A 20,947-nucleotide genomic window follows, 5' to 3' on the forward strand; every position below is an offset into this window, starting at 1 on the left:
GCCGGTGAAGATGCCACTCCTTGTCGTTAAGAAGGATGGGCTATAAGTTCACCCCGAAGAACAGTAGCCTGTTCGGCCCTCCAAGAGAATGTCATTTCCCCTGATGTCCATGCGGTCAATATAAAATCAGGAAAGGTTGCACGCGCATAGTTACAACTGTAGGCTACAGTAAAAGTGACAAGAATTAAGAACCTACGTGAAGGACATGAAATGTCACAGCGGACAAAGTAGTAACAGGAAACCTCTTCGCCCCTACCTTAGGCAACTCCACGTAGCGTGTGCGTCTTCTTTAATCCATATTATGCTCCTTGCTACCCCTTGCTGGAAATGTAATCCTTGGCGAGCAATGCAGTGACAAACTTCGTAATTTTATGTTGAACATTTAAGACAGCACCGAAGGCATGCTAAAACATGGCCTACACTAGGCCTACAACAAAAGACCACGCGTTCACTGACAACTGTATTTGGCGCTTATTAAGAAAGCAAGTTGACTCGGCATTCCTGCTCGGCTGACTGGGAGTGAGCGTCCATGTTGCCACTGGTAACTGGCGCGTGCATACAGCCAATAATAATCACTCGCACGAGTAGCCTACCAACATTTTCATTTATGCATATTCAATTAGCCTACTTATTTTTTTAATCACAAAACTGCCGTTTGCATGAACTGAAACGTTTCCTCTGATTGCTTACAATTTTCACAATGTCTGTTTGGTTCAAGCCCGAGCCCGACCCGAGTCCGACAGATATTCTATTTTTTTTGTCCGAGTCCGGCCCGGCCCGTCGGGTTCCGACCCGGCCCGTCGGGCTTCGGTCGGGTTGCCATGCTCTGATACACACACAAGCATGCATGCAGGCACACAAAGGCGCACAAGCATCCAAATGCACGCACACACACACACACACACACACACACACACACACACACACACACACACACACACACACACACACAGACATTTATGCATGCAGACACACAGCCGTGCAACACCCACACGCACCCACCCACACACACACACACATGCGCACACACACACACATAGTGTGTTGAAAGCACCAAAATAGGAGTTAGGAGCAGCCCTTCATATTGTGAGTCGCACACACACACACACACAGCAGCCCTTCATATTGTGAGTCGCACACACACCCACGTGCGCACACACGCATGCGCGCACACACCCACGTGCGCACACACGCACACCCGTACACACGCATACACCCGTACACACACACACACACACACACACACACACACACACACACACACACACACACACACACACACACACACACACACACACACACACACACACACTGTGTCCTATTCTGGGACTACTCCTCCGCTTGCTCACACATACAGTGGCTAAAGTATAAAGTGGCTAAAGGATAAAGTCTGCGAACCCTTTGGAATTTTGTTTGATTTCTGGGTGAATTGGGCATAAAATCTGTTTCTAGTGTCATAATTCACAACAGTCACACAAATGGATTCTGCTTGAACTGATACTGTGTTAATAAAGAATATTATATATATATATATATTGTTGTTGTTGTTGTTGAATACAATATGTAAAACTTATAAATACTGTCAAGTCTTGCAGCAGTGCAATGACAATAACAGGAATCATTCAGAGCAGTCATTAGACAAAGATTCCCCATTGTTTCCCTGCTAATGCATGCTAATTTTATTATTATTTTAAATGTTCACCACTTAAATGTGCTCTTTTCCAGTGAGTTGAATGGGAGATCCAAAGAGCTGACTATTCAGCTGGTGAACACAGAGAGCCCTCAAGAGAGTAAGTAGTAACTTCACCTCCTTTTAGGCCTCTCCAGCTCTCTTCTCTTCTCTTCTCTTCTCTTCTCTTCTCTTCTCTTCTCTTCTCTTCTCTTCTCTTCTCTTCTCTTCTCTTCTCTTCTCTTCTCTTCTCTTCTCTTCTCTTCTTCCATCGTCTTTTCTTATCTTTTCTCTTCTCTTTTCCCTTCTCTTCTCTTTTCTCTTCTCTTGTCTTCTCTTCTCTTCCCTTCTCTTCTCTCTCTCTTCTCTCTCTCTTCTCTTCTCTTCTCTTCTCTCCTCTTCTCCTCTCCTCTCTACTCTTCTCTTCTCTTCTCTTCTCTTCTCTTCTCTTCTCTTCTCTTCTCTTCTCTTCTCTTCTCTTCTCTTCTCTTCTCTTCTCTTCTCTTCTGCAAGAGTAGACACTTGATATGGACAGGGTTTTTCTTCCTGGCGCTGGGCTCCAAATCTGTTCTTGTGGCAGGATCACAAGAGAAGTAATGAAAGACACACACACACACACACACACACACACACACACACACACACACACACACACACACACACACACACACACACACACACACACACACACACACACACACACACACACACCACACGGGGCACGCACAGACACTTAAGCACTTAGGCACTATTTGTTGACCAAACAAGATAACCTACCAGCGACCTCACACATGCAGACCGCTCTTCTCACTTGCAGCTACTGGTGTGTGTGAGAGAGAGTGTGTGTGTGTGTGTGTGTGTGTGTGTGTGTGTGTGTGTGTGTGTGTGTGTGTGTGTGTGTGTGTGTGTGTGTGTGTGTGTGTGTGTGTGTGTGTGTGTGTGTGTGTGTTTGTGTGTGTGTGTGTGTCCTCACACACATACACCCTCACACATGCACACCGCTTTTCTCAATTGCAGCTACTAATGTGTGTGTGTGTGTCTTTTGGTGTGGATGCATGTGTGTGTTTGTGTCTTGGTGTGTGTGTGTGTGTGTGTGTGTGTGTGTGTGTGTGTGTGTGTGTGTGTGTGTGTGTGTGTGTGTGTCTTTTGGTGTGTGTGTGCGTGTGTCTTTTGGTGTGGATGTATGTGTGTCTGTTGGTGTGTGTGCGTGTGTGTGTCTTTCTGTGTGCATGTGTGTGTGTGTGTGTGTGTGTGCATTTGTGTGCATGTGTGTGTGTGTGTGTGTGTGTGAGTGTGTCTCTAGGCTGCGTGCACATGCACACCGCTTTTCTCAATTGCTGCTCCTAATGTGTGTGTGTGTCTTTTGGTGTGGATGTGTGTGTGTGTGTGTGTGTGCCTGCATGTATGTGTGTGTCTCTAGGTTGCGTGCTCGGCCAGGTGTCTGTCCCGTTTGACCTGGTGAAGAAACATCCCAGAGGACAGCAGACGTTTGCACTAATGACCAAAGATGTGGTGACCGCCACTTTAACTACTGAGGTAAAGACATGTGGTGACCGCCACTTTAACTACTGAGGTAAAGACATGTGGTGACCGCCACTTTAACTACTGAGGTAAAGACATGTGGTGACCGCCACTTTAACTACCGAGGTAAAGACATGTGGTGATCTCCACTTTAACTACCGAGGTAAAGACATGTGGTGATCTCCACTTTAACTACCGAGGTAAAGACATGTGGTGATCTCCACTTTAACTACTGAGGTAAAGACATGTGGTGATCTCCACTTTAACTACTGAGGTAAATATGCACTAATGATCAAAGATGTGTTGACCGCCACTTTTACTACTGAGAAAAAAATATTTTACTTCAAATATCATCCCAAAAGTTAGGGGTACCAGAAGACACCTCACAACACTGTAATAACTTTTGTTTGATATTTGGACTAGCATGATGTCCGTTTTTGCTGTGTTTCTCATATTTAGTTGAAAAAAAAAAATAATCCTGACTACTTTTTCCACTATCAGTCCTGCTCTTTTTGAGTGTCTGGATTTGTACTCACACTGAACAGGGACACTGAGGTGAAAGTGAAAGTTACACAGGGAAAATCTCATTGTCACCATGACATAGCACTCCACATTGCATACAGCAAAGTTGCATTTATGACATGCCCCGTGCCCTAACACAGTGATTTTCAAACTGTTTTGAAGAAACGCTCCCTTGTCCTCATAAGCCTCCCAACGCCCCTCTTGACCTCATCATACAGTAAGCCAGCCAATGCCCCCCTTAGTATTGAGAAATAAAATAGACTAATGCCCCCGCAATGATAACTAAACCCTCACTCGGATGTATCCTTCTCAACGCCCCCCTAGGGCTCCCCAACGCCCTCCTGGGGGCCTGAAGCGCCCCCGTTGAGAAACACTGCCCTAAAACCATTTGCCATTTGCCTGGCCTTGTAGGAGAGAAGGAGTGCGTTTTAATATGCGACCTTGCCTCCTCCACTTGCGCTTGTCTCCTCGTCCCGCCTCCTGCCCCTCCTCCGTGGAGAAAACGATAAAGTTTCCCAGCTCATAGCCACAACAACTTTTGAGGGACTGTTTTTCATTCACCATCCAAATTGCAAATGAGAAAAAGACTCTACAATTGAGCTTTTGCAAGATATTGAAATATAATGCTGTTGTCAGTGATGTCATCATGACGAGAAGCAAGTGGAGGAGGCAAGGTCGCATATTGCAAGGCACTCATGCAGTGTAGGTGTCTGTGGTCATCGGCACAGTGTCTTCACTCACACGCTGCTTCCTCAATAGGTGTTAGTCACACTAGCCCAGTCAGGGTTTCCTCCAGCACATTAATAGTTAACCCATTGATGCTGGATGTTGCAACATTGACCTTTGGGGCCTGGAGATGCATGACACAGCATCCAGGTTCATGACATATGAGATATTTTTTTTATTATTAAAAATAGTGTTATGATAATTGGAGCTGAATGAACACATTCTAATGCAAGATGAGGGTCTTATAGTTTAAATGCAATATCTCATGTTTTTATGTGCTTCAGAGACTGAAATATTTGGGTTTTTATTGGCTGAGGGCAACTTTTCCTAAAAAGGGCTTAGGCATTCAGCAGGCGTTTTTTTGTGGGTGCTTTAGGCATCAATAGATTAAAGCAGCAACCTTGACAAGAAACACATGCCAGCCTGACTAGGTCCTCCGAAAAGAAGACTTTGCACTGTGGTCGTAATTTCTGAAGTACCTTCACAAATAAATTGTTGTAGCCATTTATTTTTGGAGGTTCATCAGTTGTATTTCTTACGAGAAGAAGGCACGACATAGCCTTTCCTATAAAGATATGTCTCAGATACCGGCTAACAACCCCACCCCTTGAGTAACAAATGTTCTGCGGGATTCACTGGTAGCCTTCAAAGTCTGAAACCGGACTCTGCACGGCTCCCCCAATGCTAGAGAGCTCACTCATGGAAAACTGCACTCAAGAGAAATAACAGACCAGACGCTTTAAGGGCACTCAGAGTTGAATTTAGATCCTCTCCTCTCCTCTCCTCTCCTCTCCTCTCCTCTCCTCTCCTCTCCTCTCCTCTCTTCTTTTCTCATCTCCTCTCATCTCCTCTCCTCTCTCCTCTCTCCTCTCCTCTCCTCTCCTCTCCTCTCCTCTCCTCTCCTCTCCTTTTCTCTTCTCTTCTCTTCTCTTCTCTTCTCTTCTCTTCTCTTCTCTTCTCTTCTCTTCTCTTCTCTTCTCTTCTCTTCTCTTCTCTCCTCTCCTGTCCTCTCCTCTCCTCTCCTCTCCTCTCCTTTTCTCTTCTCCTCTCCTTTTCTATTCTCCTCTTCTCTTCTCTTCTCTTCTCTTCTCTTCTCTTCTCTTCTCTTCTCTTCTCTTCTCTTCTCTTCTCTTCTCTTCTCTTCTCTTCTCTTCTCCTTTTCTCTTCTCCTCTCCTCTCCTCTCCTCTTCTCTTCTCTTCTCTTCTCTTCTCTTCTCTTCTCTTCTCTTCTCTTCTCTTCTCTTCTCTTCTCTTCTCTTCTCTTCTCTTCTCTTCTCTCCAGAGAGATTAACAGCTGTGCAATACCATAAAAAGGCATACAGTACAAAACCATGTGGAATGGCCCGCTTCGTTTGTAATGTGTTTCCCAGGTGCAGGGTATTTGCGAAGCAGGGCATTAACTGGACTGGATATCACCAAAGTAGGGATTGGCTATTAGCTGGGTTTTTAGGGATCTTATCGGCTGAATAGTTGTTGCCATCCCTTCTACTTCCTTCCAGAGTTCCCTTACCTGGGGATGAGTGAGGGGCATACAGAATTTGGCAGACACCCATGCCAGAAAACTCACCCAAAAAGCTTCTTACGTTTTAGCTGATGTGGGGGAATATTAATGTGTACGTACGTGTATTCTGTTGTGTATGAGTGATATATCAGCACTGATGCACTTTATGGGCTGTTGTATGTGATGTGTTCATGGCGAATGTGGGCCAACACATGTGTAGTATACATTCGAACTGATCTCGCGGGCCAAATGAAATGACACCACTGGCCAGATTGGATCCCCAGGCCTGGGTTAAGACATCCCTGGGATAAGTTCGAAGTTCAAAGTTCAAAGTACTTTATTTGCCATTTTTGCATAAACTAGTAGTCCAAGCACATAGGAACTCTTGCGTGTGTATACTAGACTTGTGTGTCTAGTAGTTGGTTGGGTTATTACATTAAATGATAACTCCAGCCAATTTCAACATGCAGTTGTAATGTTCACACCACCCTGGACTTGTCAGTACCTGAGATTTTTTTTTTCTTCTTCAGCCTTTTCCGAGATCCTGGTCATTGTAATGGGGTCATTGCAATGTTTGTTTACATTTCAAGAAAATATTTGTATTTATTCCCAAAAACATCCAAAAGGTTATGCAACATCAGCTGACTACTAGCAAACAGTGATACCTTTTGGGAAAATATTTGGAGTAGGCCTATGGTAATGTTTTTTGTAATGTTAACAAAAGCTGCCCCCATTAAAATAGCTCATATCTCGGAAAAGGGCTGAGCCGAAAAATGCAGCATCACCGGATATTGAAAAGTCAAGGGCAGTGCGAGCGATACAACAGCATATTGAAATTGGCAGGAGTGCTCCTTTAACTGCTACAACCAATCCCTCGCCTTCCCTCCTCCTCTTACCTACCTGGAGCCGAACTATCTATCTATCTATCTATCTATCTATCTATCTATCTATCTATCTATCTATCTATCTATCTATCTATCTATCTATCTATCTATCTATCTATCTATCTATCTATCTATCTATCTATCTATCTATCTATCTCTAACCAATCCCTCGCCTTCCCTCCTCTTAGTTCACCTACCTGGAGCCGAGCGAGGTGCGCACCTGGCAGACGCCCACGCCGGCGTCCCAGAAGCGCGTGGAGATGGACCGCACCGTCATGCCCTGCGGCACCGTCGTCACCACCATCACCGCCGTCAAGAGCAAGCCGGGACGAGCCCTGCCCCCGAGCCTCCTGGGTAAGGAACGGGACACACATGTCCTACTTTAGTTGGCAGACAGTTTTTGTAGTCATGCAAAGTCTGTGTGTGTGTGTGTGTGTGCGCGTGCGTGTGTGTGCGCGTGCGTGCATGCGTGCGTGCGTGCGTGTGTCTGTGTGTGTGTGTGTGTGTGTTAGCTGGGGGACGGAGGGGTTAAATGTCAATGTCTTATTTATATGTTTTAAACAGCTCACTGGAGACTGGTCAAATGCAATTTCAAACTTCTTTGTTAACCCTATTACATACATTTTTGACAATGAATTCCACTTGACTTGTACCGTAATGTGTTTGCAGAAACTCCCATGAAGCCTCCTACCAAAGCCAAGATGTCCCAGAGGAGAGTATCAGAGCAGCCCAGCATGCTGACGGCCACAGTCAGCAAAGCCCTGTCCTCCTCAGACACAGGTAGGAGTGTGTGTGTGTGTGTCTGTGTCTGTGTCTGTGTGTGTGTGTGTGTGTGTGTGTGTGTGTGTGTGTGTGTGTGTGTGTGTGTGTGTGTGTGTGTGTGTGTGTGTGTGTGTGTGTGTGTGTGTGTGTGTGTGTGAGCATGTATGTGTGTGTGTGAGCATGTATGTGTGTGTGTGTGTGTGTGTGTGTGTGTGTGTGTGTGTGTGTGTGTGTGTGTGTGTGTGTGTGTGTGTGTGTGTGTGTGTGAGCATGTATGTGTGTGTGTGTGAGCGTGTATGTGTGTGTGTGGTTTGTGTGTGTGTGTGTGTGTGTGTGTGTGTGTGTGTGTGTGTGTGTGTGTGTGTGTGTGTGTGTGTGTGTGTGAGCATGCCTGTGTCAGCATGTCCTTTGGGTTTATGTGCAGTCAGACCACCACACCTGGAGGAGAGCGTCTGGAATCTCCAGAATGTTCTCATCTTTCACTTCTATCATTTCTCTTGGGAGGAAAAGCCTCTCATGACAAGTCTGAAAGCAGCTCACCTGTCTGTCCATCCGTCCTTCTGTCTGTCTGTTTGTCCGTCTGTCCGTCCATCCGCCCGCCCATCTGTCTGTATGTCTGTCTGTCTGCCTGGATAGGTTTAGGTTTAGGTTTCTTTATTAGTCTACACAAAGGAGAAATTTTCTTTGAAGACAGGGAGGTTGCAGCATCATAAAACACATAGGACACATAGGACACATGACACCAACACAGAGAAACAAACAACAGTACAACAATAACAATAGAATTCACTCACAAGAAAAACATTGCACATGCTCAGAAGCACTGGATGTCCTAACCCACTGCCCCTGACCCATCCAGTCCATACATGCCCCCCCCCCCCACACACACACACACTCAATACACCCCCCTCACCCCCACACACACACACGCGCACACACACAGCTCAGTACCCCCAACACACACACACACACACACACACACACACACACCGTCCTACAACCAACCACACCTTCACCCTGCAATAAATAACTAGGTTACATCCATTCCATGATTTAAATAAAAAATAGTAAAAACAAGGATACATTCATGTCTACATATCCCCCTCCCAGCTTTTACCCTAGTTTCCATCCCCACCAACAGTACCAACACTAGCTACAGAGGTCCATTTTTTCCCACGCAATCTCTCTTATTCCCTGTTTATTCAGTAGCTTGATTGAATGAGGTATAAAGGAATTTTTGATTATACACGATTATACAGCAATCAGTCTGCCTGCTGGCCCACCTGCCTGTTTCTCTATTACTGTCTCTTCCTTCGTCTTTTGCTCCGCACAGGGTTTTATTCTAAGGTTGTTTTTTATTTATTTACTTACTTCCTCTTGCTGTTTTGTGCACATTCCTCTAGTATACTTGATATAGGATAGGCCTACTTAGTGCTATTCACTTCCCCTACCTAATGTATGGGAGTTGGAGGTTCCCAATGGGCTTTCTTTTTTCGCTTTCAATGTACTTGCACAGCCAGCAGTTTTTGCACACCATTGCATTTGGTCATTTTGTGACATCAGTGAAGTTGAAAGTTGAGTGGAACTGTTAAATAGTTTTTCCTGTCCTGTCCTGCCTTTTGTCATGTCATATATGTTATATCTAGGTGTGTATTGTATGTGTTAAATCTTTGTTTCTATCATGTCATAGGCAATACAACCTGCCTTATGTGTACCTTACTTGCTGACAAAAAATTCCCCATTGGGGATAATAAAGTTTCCAACTAACACGTTGCTCTACTGTAGGGACTGTAACCAATACCCTGTAAATAACAGCTGTCACTCTCCAGAGCTCCCCACATTGCTCTACTGTAGGGACTGTAACCAATACCCTGTGAATAAAAGCTGTCCCCCTCTCCCTCCAGAGCTCCCCACATTGCTCTACTGTAGGGACTGTAACCAATACCCTGTAACTAACAGCTGTCCCCCTCCAGAGCTCCCCACATTGCTCTACTGTAGGGACTGTAACCAATACCCTGTAAATAACAGCTGTCACTCTCCAGAGCTCCCCACATTGCTCTACTGTAGGGACTGTAACCAATACCCTGTGAATAAAAGCTGTCCCCCTCTCCCTCCAGAGCTCCCCACATTGCTCTACTGTAGAGGCTGTAACCAATACCCTGTAACTAACAGCTGTCCCCCTCTCCCCCTCCAGAGTTGCTGATGCTGAATGGGACGGACCCGGTGGCTGAGGCGGCCATCCGGCAGCTGCAGGAGTCGGCCCGACAGAAGGCCAAGTCCCCCGTCAAGAAGAGCACCATCATCATATCAGGAGTCACCAAGGTGCAGCACAGCACACACACACACACACACACACACACACACACACACACACACACACACACACACACACACACACACACACACACACACACACACACACACACACACACACACACACACACACACACACACGCACACACGCACGCGCACACACAAACCCTCACATAGTTCTATACACACACACACACACACTCTCTCTCTCAGCCACACACACACACACACACACACGCACACACACACGCGCGCACACACACGCAAACCCTCACATAGTTCTATACACACACACACTCTCTCTCTCTCAGCCACACACACACACACACACACACACACACACACACACACACACACACACACACACACACACACACACACACACACACACACACACACACACACACACACACACACACACACACACAAACACAAACTAACGGAAGTCTCATATCACACAGCCTTGTCCCCACGCCCTCATCACAGCTAATGCGTGACCCCATTTGCTCTCCATGTGTTTTGGGTAAACATTGACCACGCTGTCAGACATGACTCAGGAGACATTAATCTAATGGTGGCAGCATACATTGCCAACCCATTGATGCCTAAAGCACCTTCAAGAAACGCCTGCTGAATCCCTAAGCCCTTGTTGGAAAAGTTGCCCTCAGCCTATAAAAACCTAAATATCTTAGCCTCTGATGCCGATAAAAACATCAAATAAGTTGCATTTAAACCCAAAGACCCTCATCGTGCATTATAATGTGTTCATTCAGTTGTAACATACCCACATTTTTATTAAAAAAGCTAAAATCTCATGAGCCTGTATATATTTGTCTCCAGGCACCAAAAGTTGAACGACATATACGAGTCATCAGGCTAAAATGGTTTAAAGGGACACTGTGCAGGAAATGGCCAAAAAGGGTACTGCAACTATGCTGCTCATTAAAATTGCCAAATTTGATCTTTACATGAAAGTTTTCCAAGTAATAAACAAATATTTTCTAGTATGGTCCAAGTCATTTTTGCAGCTAAAAATAGCTATTTTTGGAAATTCAAAATGGCGGACCATGGAGAGGATCCCACTTATCATGTATGAAAAGTGCAATTTTCCCAGTCATAATGAATACTTAGAATTTGATGGTGGTGGTAAGTATTCATGAAAAAGGTAACATTAGTGCATGGGCAGCATGCATTCTGGAAATAAACAACTAAAAATCTCACACAGTGTCCCTTTAAAACAAGACACTTTACTGTAGAATACATAGTTTAAGCTAAGACCCTGTAGTCCGTAAAAATGCCACTGTAGTGTGAAGTGAGGGGTAGGGCAGGGCAGGGTAAGGGATTGCTGAGCAGTGTTGCCAGATTGGGCTGTTTCCCGTCCAATTGGGCTGCTTAGGATGGCCTTGTGCGGGTAAAAATGGCATTCAGCAGAAAAACCCGCCCATTTTGATTTTGTGCTTCTAGGCGGGTTTTGAGCATTTTTTGGGCTGGAAATTATCAGCCTCATCTGGCAACCCTGTTGCTGAGGTCACTTTCACTGCGGCTAACAGCCTTGACTTCCTGTCAACGTGGTTCACACGCTGATAACAGCTGCTGATACAGTAGTCTTCGGCCTGCGTCCACAACACTGCAGAAGCACCGTGTCCCTAACTCAAGAGCTCACTAGGCAAGGCAAGGCCAGTTTATTTGTATAGCGCATTTCATACACAGGTGCAACTCAATGTTCTCTCCCTAATCGAGCTTGAAAGTGACGTCACTTCCCCCGATTTCATGGGACCTCAACAGCGTTTTTAGCCGAAAATCGTAGCATGTAATCCAATGGCGGTATTAAAATTATATTTCGATCCCCTTCGAGTTGTGCCACGAGCTCCACATATGTTGTTTCTGATATTTTATTTAGTTTATTTTTTCGTACGAACCCCTAAACTTTTTAGAAAGCTGTGTTTCTTCACATTTTTCATGCAGACGGCCTCGGAACAAAACATTGATACTTCTGCATGAATAATGTTTATCTAGCCTCTGTAGCCCAGCGCATGTAATGACTCAGATCGGAAGATATTTACTCGCTACCATGTTGTTAGATGGTCAGCTTAGGTCCCGTGAAATGCGGAACTAAGGGGCGGGACTTTCAAGCTCTATGGGGAGAGGAACCTATGTCTGAATGAACCTACATCCTATGATCTTGAGGGCCGTTTTATCTGGCCCCCTGGTGTCATTTTAATGTTATGCAGCTTCACATGGAATGTGACATATTTTGTAAATTAATCTTACAAATTGCATTTGTAATACAATTAAGTTATATTCAAGGCCAGGGACATAGAGAAGGTATGTCTGTTTTAAAGGTGACTGCCTTCGATATAGGCCGGCCTAAAGTGCAGGGAGAAATCCTGGTTTGTGTGCATAGTGCAGCCCTTGGAGGACTTTTACAGCCCTTGGAGAAATTTGAGGTGGCCCCTCAAATGAAAAAGGTTCCCCACCCCTGCAAATGGGCCATGCTTCAGCTGCCATTTATGCATCAATGCGTAGCGAAGCATGTCCTTTCCATCACATGCATCATTGTTGGGGGATATACTTGCTCCACTGTGGAGAATGCAGTAATGTGCATGTTAGCTCGCTTCCACTATGTGAGTCCTCCCCTCCTAAAGCATTACACCACCAGAGTATCTATGGTGACGGCAGCATATTACCATTGTGTGTCCATATACACGAAACTGCATCACCGTTACAGTCATAACCCAACTCTACACATCCATTATACTATATCCATAAGCTAACATTACATTAGCATTATAACCAGTCACATTTCGGCCATTGCCTGTGCTTTACATTGCATTGCCTGTGGACAGCAGCCAGACTCTGTGGGAAGTGGAAAGAAGTTTTGCACATGGTGTTCTGTACCTTTAGTTCAACTTCCACTGTGTAGTCGAAAGCTACACTTACTTTCTAAAGATGGTAGTAATGTTGTGATATCCCTAGTGTGCCTGCAGTAACAATTAAGTGCATTCTATTCTATTCTACTCTACTCTACTGTTTTCTATTCTGCTCTGCCCTGCTCTACTTAACTCTCTTCTTCTCTTCTCTCCTCTCCTCTCCTCTTCTCTTCTCTTCTCTTCTCTTCTCTTCTCTTCTCTTCTCTTCTCTTCTCTTCTCTTCTCCTCTCCTCTCCTCATTCCTCCTCCTCCTCCTCTCCTCTCCTCTCCTCTCTTCTCCTCTCCTCTCCTCTCTTCTCCTCTTCTGTCTTCTCCTCCCCCTCTCCTCTCTTCTCCTCACCTCTCCTCTCTTCTCCTGAACCCCTCTCCCCTCCTCTCCTCTCCTCTCCGCCCCTCTCCTCTCTTCTCCTCACCTCTCCTCTCCTCTCCTCCTCTCTTCTCCTCCTCCTCTCTTCTCTCCTCTCCTCTCCTCCTCTCTTCTCCTCCTCCTCCTCTCCTCTCCTGCCCCTCTTCTCTCCTCTCCTCTCCTCTCCTCTCCTCTCCTCTCCTCTCCTCTCCTCTCTCCTCTTCTCCTCCTCCTCCTCCTCCTCCTCCTCTTCTCCTCCTCCAGGCTCCCCTGTCTCAGGATGAGGAGGTGGCTCTGATGGCTGGCTACGCCGCCTCCATGGACGCCTCCATGTCCCAAGGGCACGGCGACGCCCCTCTCCCCAACGACGTCCCCAACGCCATTGCCACAGGGGCGGCGCCAGAGCTCAACAACACCACCAAGCCCCACCACCACCACCCCGATGACCCCCATGAGGGGCCCAGTAACGGGCAGGCGGTGGGGGCCGTGGGGGGTGCGGCGGAGGCGGAGGCGGGTGCAGGGGCGGGGGTGGTTGTGGAAGACTGGGAGAGTCAGACAGGGGAGGGGGAGGGGGAAGGAGAGGACCCGGACGCGGATAAGGCATCGCTCTCTCTCTGCACGTCTGAGACCGGACTCAAGAAGAGCAAAGGTGAGGCAGGAGAGGGGGGGAGGGGGAGGGGGTGGGTGTATAAGAATGTGTGTGAGTGTGTTTGTGCATGTGTGTCGTATGTGTAGATTAGAGTAGTAGAGTATCATTTATTTGTGTGTGTGTGTGTGTGCGTGCGTGCGTGCGTGCGCGTGTGTGTGTGTGTGTGTGTGTGTGTGTGTGTGTGTGTGTGTGTGTGTGTGTGTGTGTGTGTGTGTGTGTGTGTGTGTGTGTGTGTGTGTGTGTGTGTGTGTGTGTGTGTGTGTGCGTGCCCTGAAGATTGCTCATTCATCCAGATCATATAATCCAAAGATTTTAGTTGTAAGCAACTGGACTTCCTCTTCTGCTTTCAAGGCCATTGACAAAATCCAGTTGCTGACAACTGCCGCACTTCTCCTTTTCCCTGACAGCTACAGCTTGAAGGTTGCCATGGGTGACCAGTAGCTTCAGTATGTTTTGGTGGGAACGGAACGCCACTCATGCCTTTCTGTTTCTGTTTTATGGTCGTCACGTCAACAGTTACCCAGGAGGCCTTTGAGTCAAGGGAACTCTGATAAGCTCCAGAACTATCTTCTAAATTTGCCAAATATGAGGCAGCATCTGCTTTTTTTTTCAGTTAATTGAAGGCACATTTGCTTGGAACAAGAGAAAACTATCTGGCAAAGGAACAGAATACTGACTTGATTCCTAAAGATTCCTAAAACTTGTCTTAAAAGTCTAAAATCGAGTCTTTTTTTAGCTTGCGAAAGTTTGTTTATATGAAAACAACCAAACAAGTCTTCCAAAGAGTTACATGTTTGTAGTGCTGTTCCTGGTAAAGAGTCAAGAGTTAAGAGTTTTGGTCACCCTAGAGTCCCCTGAAGAGAATCTGATGTCCTCAAGGGAGCCGTCGCCAAGTCCAGAAATATCTTCTATTTTGGCTGTGTGTGTATCGTTGCACTTTGCAAGTTAAGAGCCAGAAAAGGGCCTTGTGCTCCTCGCTCTGGCGCTGCACCGTCCTGGGAATTATAAACAATCCGTTAACCTTTGACCCTCATAAAACAGAATTGTTTTTTGTAGAAGCGGCATGTTTTTTACCATGAAGTTTTTATGATGTGCATAATGCATTGCATAATCCCGAATCTTCACTTTAATAACCTGTGATTTATGTGGTTACAACAACAACAAAGTTGTCATTCAGATGGAAATGTGCACCAAGGCAACATCGCTTTTCCCAGGCTCGGTGCCACCTGGTGTCACCGCTGAATCTCATTTCATTTCAGAAGCTAGAAAGCTTCTTTGCACAAAAATAGGCCTGAAGTGTGCGGATTGTCTTCTTTTTATACAGAAATTTCTACTGAATCCTGCACCTTCTAAACAGATGAGCGGTGGCCTATCACAACTTAAGAAGCTAGAAAACGAAATAAGAAAGCGGTTATCACATCAGGCTACACTTGCCAGGCTAACCCTCACTCTCTGCAGCACTGCCGCTCTACTCTCACCCAGCTTATACGTACCTACTGTACTGTCTAATCTCTCATCCAGCTTATACGTACCTACTGTACTGTCTAATCTCTCATCCAGTTTATACGTACCTACTGTACTGTCTAATCTCTCATCCAGCGTATACGTACCTACTGTACTGTCTAATCTCTCACCCAGCTGATACGTACCTACTGTACTGTCTAATCTCTCACCCAGCTTATACGTACCTACTGTACTGTCTAATCTCTCATCCAGTTTATACGTACCTACTGTACTGTCTAATCTCTCACCCAGCTTATACGTACCTACTGTACTGTCTAATCTCTCATCCAGCGTATACGTACCTACTGTACTGTCTAATCTCTCACCCAGCTGATACGTACCTACTGTACTGTCTAATCTCTCACCCAGCTGATACGTACCTACTGTACTGTCTAATCTCTCATCCAGCTTATACGTACCTACTGTACTATCTAATCTCTCATCCAGCTTATACGTACCTACTGTACTGTCTAATCTCTCACCCAGCTGATACGTACCTACTGTACTGTCTAATCTCTCATCCAGCTTATACCTACCTACTGTACTGTCTAATCTCTCACCCAGCTTATACGTACCTACTGTACTGTCTAATCTCTCATCCAGCTTATACCTACTGTACTGTCTAATCTCTCACCCTGTTATACGTACCTACTGTACTGTCTAATCTCTCATCTTGGCGCTTCCTGTCTGTCCCTGCCCCACTGCGTACTCAGTACAGTGTTATGCTCATTGTCTCTTCTCTTTTTTCCTTTCTCTTTGTCTTTTTCTTTATTTTTCTGCTTTTTCTCCTCTTGTTGATCCCCCTCTCTCTTCATTGAGTTTTCACCATCCTTTCCCTTCATCACCCCCCTCCCTCCTCTCTCATGTCATCCCTCTTTTCTTCCCCTTCTTCTTTCTTCTCTTCTCTCCTCCTCTTCTTGCCATCCTAAAGAGGAAGGCAGTGCTACTAACCAGCAAGTCTCTGCTGAGTAAGTGTCTTGTCCTGCAGGGGCATTATAGTGTATAGTAGTAGAGTCCTGCTGTAGTTGTGCTGCTGCCCATAATGCCGTGTACAGACCAGGAGCGAACGGAGCGAATGACGCGACGGAAGTCATTATTTCTCTATGGAGGGCACGCGACCTGCACTGCCAAAGCGAATTCACCAGGAGCGAAGCTTCTTGAGCGACCAGAGTGAATTTTGACGATTAAACTCAATCTAATCGTAGGCGAATTCGCTCTGACGCTGCTCGTACTCCGAATGTCCCAGGCTGTCAAGCCAGAGCCGTTATGTGATTAGCTGAATCAAACATGTCAATGCTGCGTCTGGAGCTTATACAGCGAATTCAAGGCGAAACTTCTTCTGCTCCCCACGCTACCAGGCAGCGTAGTTCACTCTTGGTCTTGATACGGCATGAGGTGTACTGAATATTGACGCCTGCTGTCCAAATGCGGTATGAGGTGTACTGAATATTGACGCCTGCTGTCCAAATACGGTGTGAGATGTACATGTAGTCACTAGGGCTGTAAATAATAATCGTTATGTACCGAAACATCGACCCTACGGCCGGCGATCGAATCGAATCGTATCGTATCGTACGCCCAATGCCCTAGCTCCATAACATAATAGAAGGGGGAAAGTAATTGGTAAAAAAAATCAAATTGAATCGTATCGTGTAACCCTTAATAAATCGATATTGAATCGTATCGCCAATGGCTGTGATTTACACCCCTAGTAGTCACTATTGTAGAGATCTCTGTAGTTGTGGTTCTGTCTATATGTAAGATGTAGAGACTGTTGTAGTGATGGAACATTTCACCATGACACACTATTGCGCTCCTCAAATCAGATGGGTGAGTTGGATGTAACCAATGGTTCAAGTAGTAGACAGAAATAGTAGCACACCGTCTATTAAACTTTGTTCTGTATTTGAATTGCTCACAACGTTTCTGTCATGGTGTGATTACCTAAAGAAAGGCTGATGTGATGGAGTATCATATGACACCATATGTATGAGATAACAGTACACAAGCAACCTGAAGCCAATCACCTGACACGGCAACAGGAAAAAACAACAGGATTAAACACACATGCATCTACTGGAACATCAAAGAAGTTCCAGTGTGTGTGTTTGTGTCGCTGTGCAGTATTTATCAAATACACTGCAAAGAATTCATTCCCCACTCACCATGAAAGTTCTGAAAGGAAACCAAGGAAGAAATCCATATGACTCATAAAGCCTGGAGTGTAGTTGTTGGTGTGAAGGATGCACACAGCCTGCAGTATACTTGCCGATAAGTACTGTATTCATATTTATACAGCACCCTTACGATGAGGTTCGTTAAAAAAAGGTTGAGAACCAGTGGGCAGTGACAACTTTTTTTTGGCCTCTGCATCTGATCTTTGTGGTCAGAATACTTCCCACGTGAAGGCCTGTAGCATCCTACTACTCCGTAACAATAATCATCTAGTCGTCACATAAAGAACTGCTGCGGGTTGGTTCACAACACAGCTGCCTCTGTGCGTGCATCCACTGAAACGGCAATTGTATTCCAGGCCTAAGATTCTACACAGCGTTCACATCACAATTGTCCTGTTTTGGTATAAAAGAGAAAGACCAAGAGACAGATTGAGTGAAGCATGATCTCACTTACTGTATCTCACGGTTTCATTGGCATGTGTTGCCTAATAGTGAAAGATAAGTCTTAACAGTGCTTAATGCTGGCTAATACAAGCTGCATGCCTCTCTGCTGCTAGTTGTACTGCAGTTTTTATATGCATGCTGGGCCGCTGACATCTTTGGCTGGGCGCAGGACAAAATCATCTGAAAGGGCCCATTTTATGTGAAATTGGGAAACGGTTCTAGGCCCCCTCTCTCCTGGCAATTAGCATACATGTATTTGTATTTTCTGTTTAATTTTCTCTCTTCTCCATCCTATGGTACTACTCTGTAGTCTGCTGAAGTGCCCTGTTGGTTTACCCTACTACACAGTGCAGACATGTGTCTTATCACATGGTCACATGTCACATGATCACAGAGTCATAAAATAGCCCAGTGGCCCCATGACCTGACCTGAGGGAGTCTTAACCACTAGAGTCTATGTTGAGTGTAAGTGCAAGTGTAGAGTCTATGTTAAAGGGACACTGTGCAGGAAATGGTCAAAAAAGGTACTGCAACTACGCTGCTCATTGAAACTGAGTTGGCTATCGCCAAATTTGATATTTACATGAAAGTTTACTAAGTAGTAAACAAATATTTTCTAGTATGGTCCAAGTAGAGTCATTTTTGCAGCTAAAAATGGCTATTTTTGGAAATTCAAAATGGCGGACCATGGAGAAGATCCCCCTTTTCATGTATGAAAAGTGAATTTTTTCCGGTCATAATGAATACTTAGAATTTAATGGTGGTGGTAAGTATTCATGAAAAAGGTAATATTAGTGAATGTGCAGCATGAATTCTGGAAATAAACAACTAAAAATCTCACACAGTGTCCCTTTAAGTGTCGTAATTAAACAGTTCTGACCATTGTGACAGGGGAGGTCATTTGGTTACATGTCCATTAGCCTCTGTAACTTTACCATCCCTTTAAAGGAGCAGCTCATCATCACGTTTCCCCACTTAGTGTGTTCTTCTCTGATCTGAAGCCAGTTGATGAGTAACTTTCTGGTGTTTGTGTGTTTACACTTGTGACTAGTTACACAACGTAAGTGTAGTTAGTTACACAATAGACAGTGGCGCAGATTTTTTTTTTTTTTTTTAAATGGGGGTCCGGTTTCAGCTCAATTCGGAACCGTACTTTCATTTCTAAATACAGGATGCTTCCGTATTTCAATAGAGGGTTGGCAACCACGCACTGATGAAGACTTGATAGCCGAAACACGTTTGCTTTTTGGACATGGTGGTAATATAAATAAATAATGAGACGCAGTTTGTGAGTGCAGATTTTTCTTCCTTAAGTTGATCCATTTTATCGCGCACCCAAAGACTTTCGTTTTTTCCAAGAAGTTGAGCACGTCCTTTACCAAAACTTGAACCCTAGCAGTGACCATCTTCCTCCATGCTGTAGTGGTGGCATTTCTCTGGAGCAGGGTAGTCATTAGTCCAATTACCTTCATTACCGAAAACTTAAGCTTACCACTTGCTGCATGCCACCACCATCTCATCAAACTAGCACACATGCAAACCATACTTAGGCGCTTCCTCATTGCCAAATATTTTCCGGCCAGCAAGTCGTCTTGCTTTCATGGCTCTGTGGGCAAGATTCTCTTATCTTGAGCCATAGTGAGTTGCGTTGTGGCGTGACTTTTGTGATTCCTGTGTGATCATCACGAGTCTTCAGTGTGCCTCAAATGTTAACCATTAAGCCAAAGCCATCACAACCAGTTAAATCCACCAAGCTATTACGCTATTCCTTGTTCGTGCCGTGTCTTTATCAATATGTGTGTTATTGTGTTAGGAGTACTGCAGGTAAGCTAGGCCTGTGTGTATAGGCCTTTAGGGTGATATCCACCAGGCTATTATGGTATTCCTTGTTCGTGCTGTGTCTTTATCAATGTGGGTGCAGGTAACCGTGGCCTTGTTATTGTGTTAGGAGTGTGACAGGTAAGCTAGGCCTGTGTGTATTAGGCCTTTAGAGTGCATTAGGATGTAACTGATATTGCATCCATTGAGCTGTCATTTGTTTGTGTGTCTTGTCTCTGGTTATTAATGTAGAAGTACAAACATAAGTAGCCTAATGGAGATCTTTATATAGAGCTGTGCTGTGCTGTGCAGAGCTCCATCCTTGTTTGACTGTGCTGTGCTAAGACGATGTAATAGTTTCTCATCTTCAGAGTCAGACAGCTGCTGGTATGCCATGCTAGCCTTTGTTTGTGCCATGTTTGATTATAGTCGTGTAATAGTGTTGTATAATAATGTAATGAAATGAAACTGTGTACACTGAGACTCTTATCGGTTGGTTTTGTTTTGTGTCCCCGCTTCTTCGTCAAAACACAACAGGCAGCTTCCTGCACAAGGGTGCCAAGCTGTTCTTCCGCCGGCGGCACCAGCGCAAGGACCCGGGCATGAGCCAGTCGCACAACGACCTGGTGTACCTGGAGCAGCCGGAGCAGGCGGCGGTGGTGGCGGCGGGCGAGAGGGAGCGCCAGCACAGGACTGCCACGCTGAGGCGCATCATCAACCGCAAGCTGCTGCGCCACAGCAGGTCCTCCAAGGGGAGCCAGGACTCCTCCAAGGACTCCAAGGGGGGGGGCAAGGGTGGGGGGGCCCAAGCCCAAGCCCAAGCGGGGTCCCAGCAGCAGGGGGGGGGCAAGGCCAACGGGTGTGCCACGGTGGGGGAGGGGGCGTCTGCATGAGCATGTGCCTGCCCGTGGTGCCCGGGGCCGGGGTGAACTCGCTCAAGCGGCCCTACGCCGCCACGTCGTCCGACTACGCCCCCAGCCACAGTCGCCGCCACAGCCACCACCTGCACCATCAGCATCATCAGCAGTATCCTGCTCCTCCTCCTCTGCCCTCCTCCTCCCTCTCCTCCTTCTCCTCCTGCGCCCCCGCTGGTGCCAGCCGTCGCCATAGCGACCAAGGGCATCATCAGCTCAATCAGCATCAGTACCACCACCAGCTCCACCTCCACCACAGCAGCGGTGG

General features: G+C 45.9%; 1 protein-coding gene across 1 annotated transcript in view; it reads left to right on the forward strand.

The window, feature by feature from the left end:
• The window catches only part of LOC134453315 (C2 domain-containing protein 2), a 45,734-nt gene extending 25,076 nt beyond the window's left edge, over positions 1 to 20,658 (forward strand). The window contains exons 8-15 of the mRNA XM_063204193.1: positions 1,726 to 1,790; positions 3,090 to 3,205; positions 7,012 to 7,177; positions 7,493 to 7,603; positions 9,780 to 9,907; positions 13,439 to 13,543; positions 13,649 to 13,823; positions 20,303 to 20,658. Of these exons, the coding sequence (XP_063060263.1) occupies positions 1,726 to 1,790; positions 3,090 to 3,205; positions 7,012 to 7,177; positions 7,493 to 7,603; positions 9,780 to 9,907; positions 13,439 to 13,543; positions 13,649 to 13,823; positions 20,303 to 20,658 (1,222 nt within the window). The remainder of the gene's footprint in view (positions 1 to 1,725; positions 1,791 to 3,089; positions 3,206 to 7,011; positions 7,178 to 7,492; positions 7,604 to 9,779; positions 9,908 to 13,438; positions 13,544 to 13,648; positions 13,824 to 20,302) is intronic.
• The last annotated feature ends 289 nt before the right edge of the window (positions 20,659 to 20,947 follow it).

Source organism: Engraulis encrasicolus, chromosome 7 (genome assembly GCF_034702125.1).
Source record: "Engraulis encrasicolus isolate BLACKSEA-1 chromosome 7, IST_EnEncr_1.0, whole genome shotgun sequence".
Classification (NCBI taxonomy): domain Eukaryota; kingdom Metazoa; phylum Chordata; class Actinopteri; order Clupeiformes; family Engraulidae; genus Engraulis; species Engraulis encrasicolus.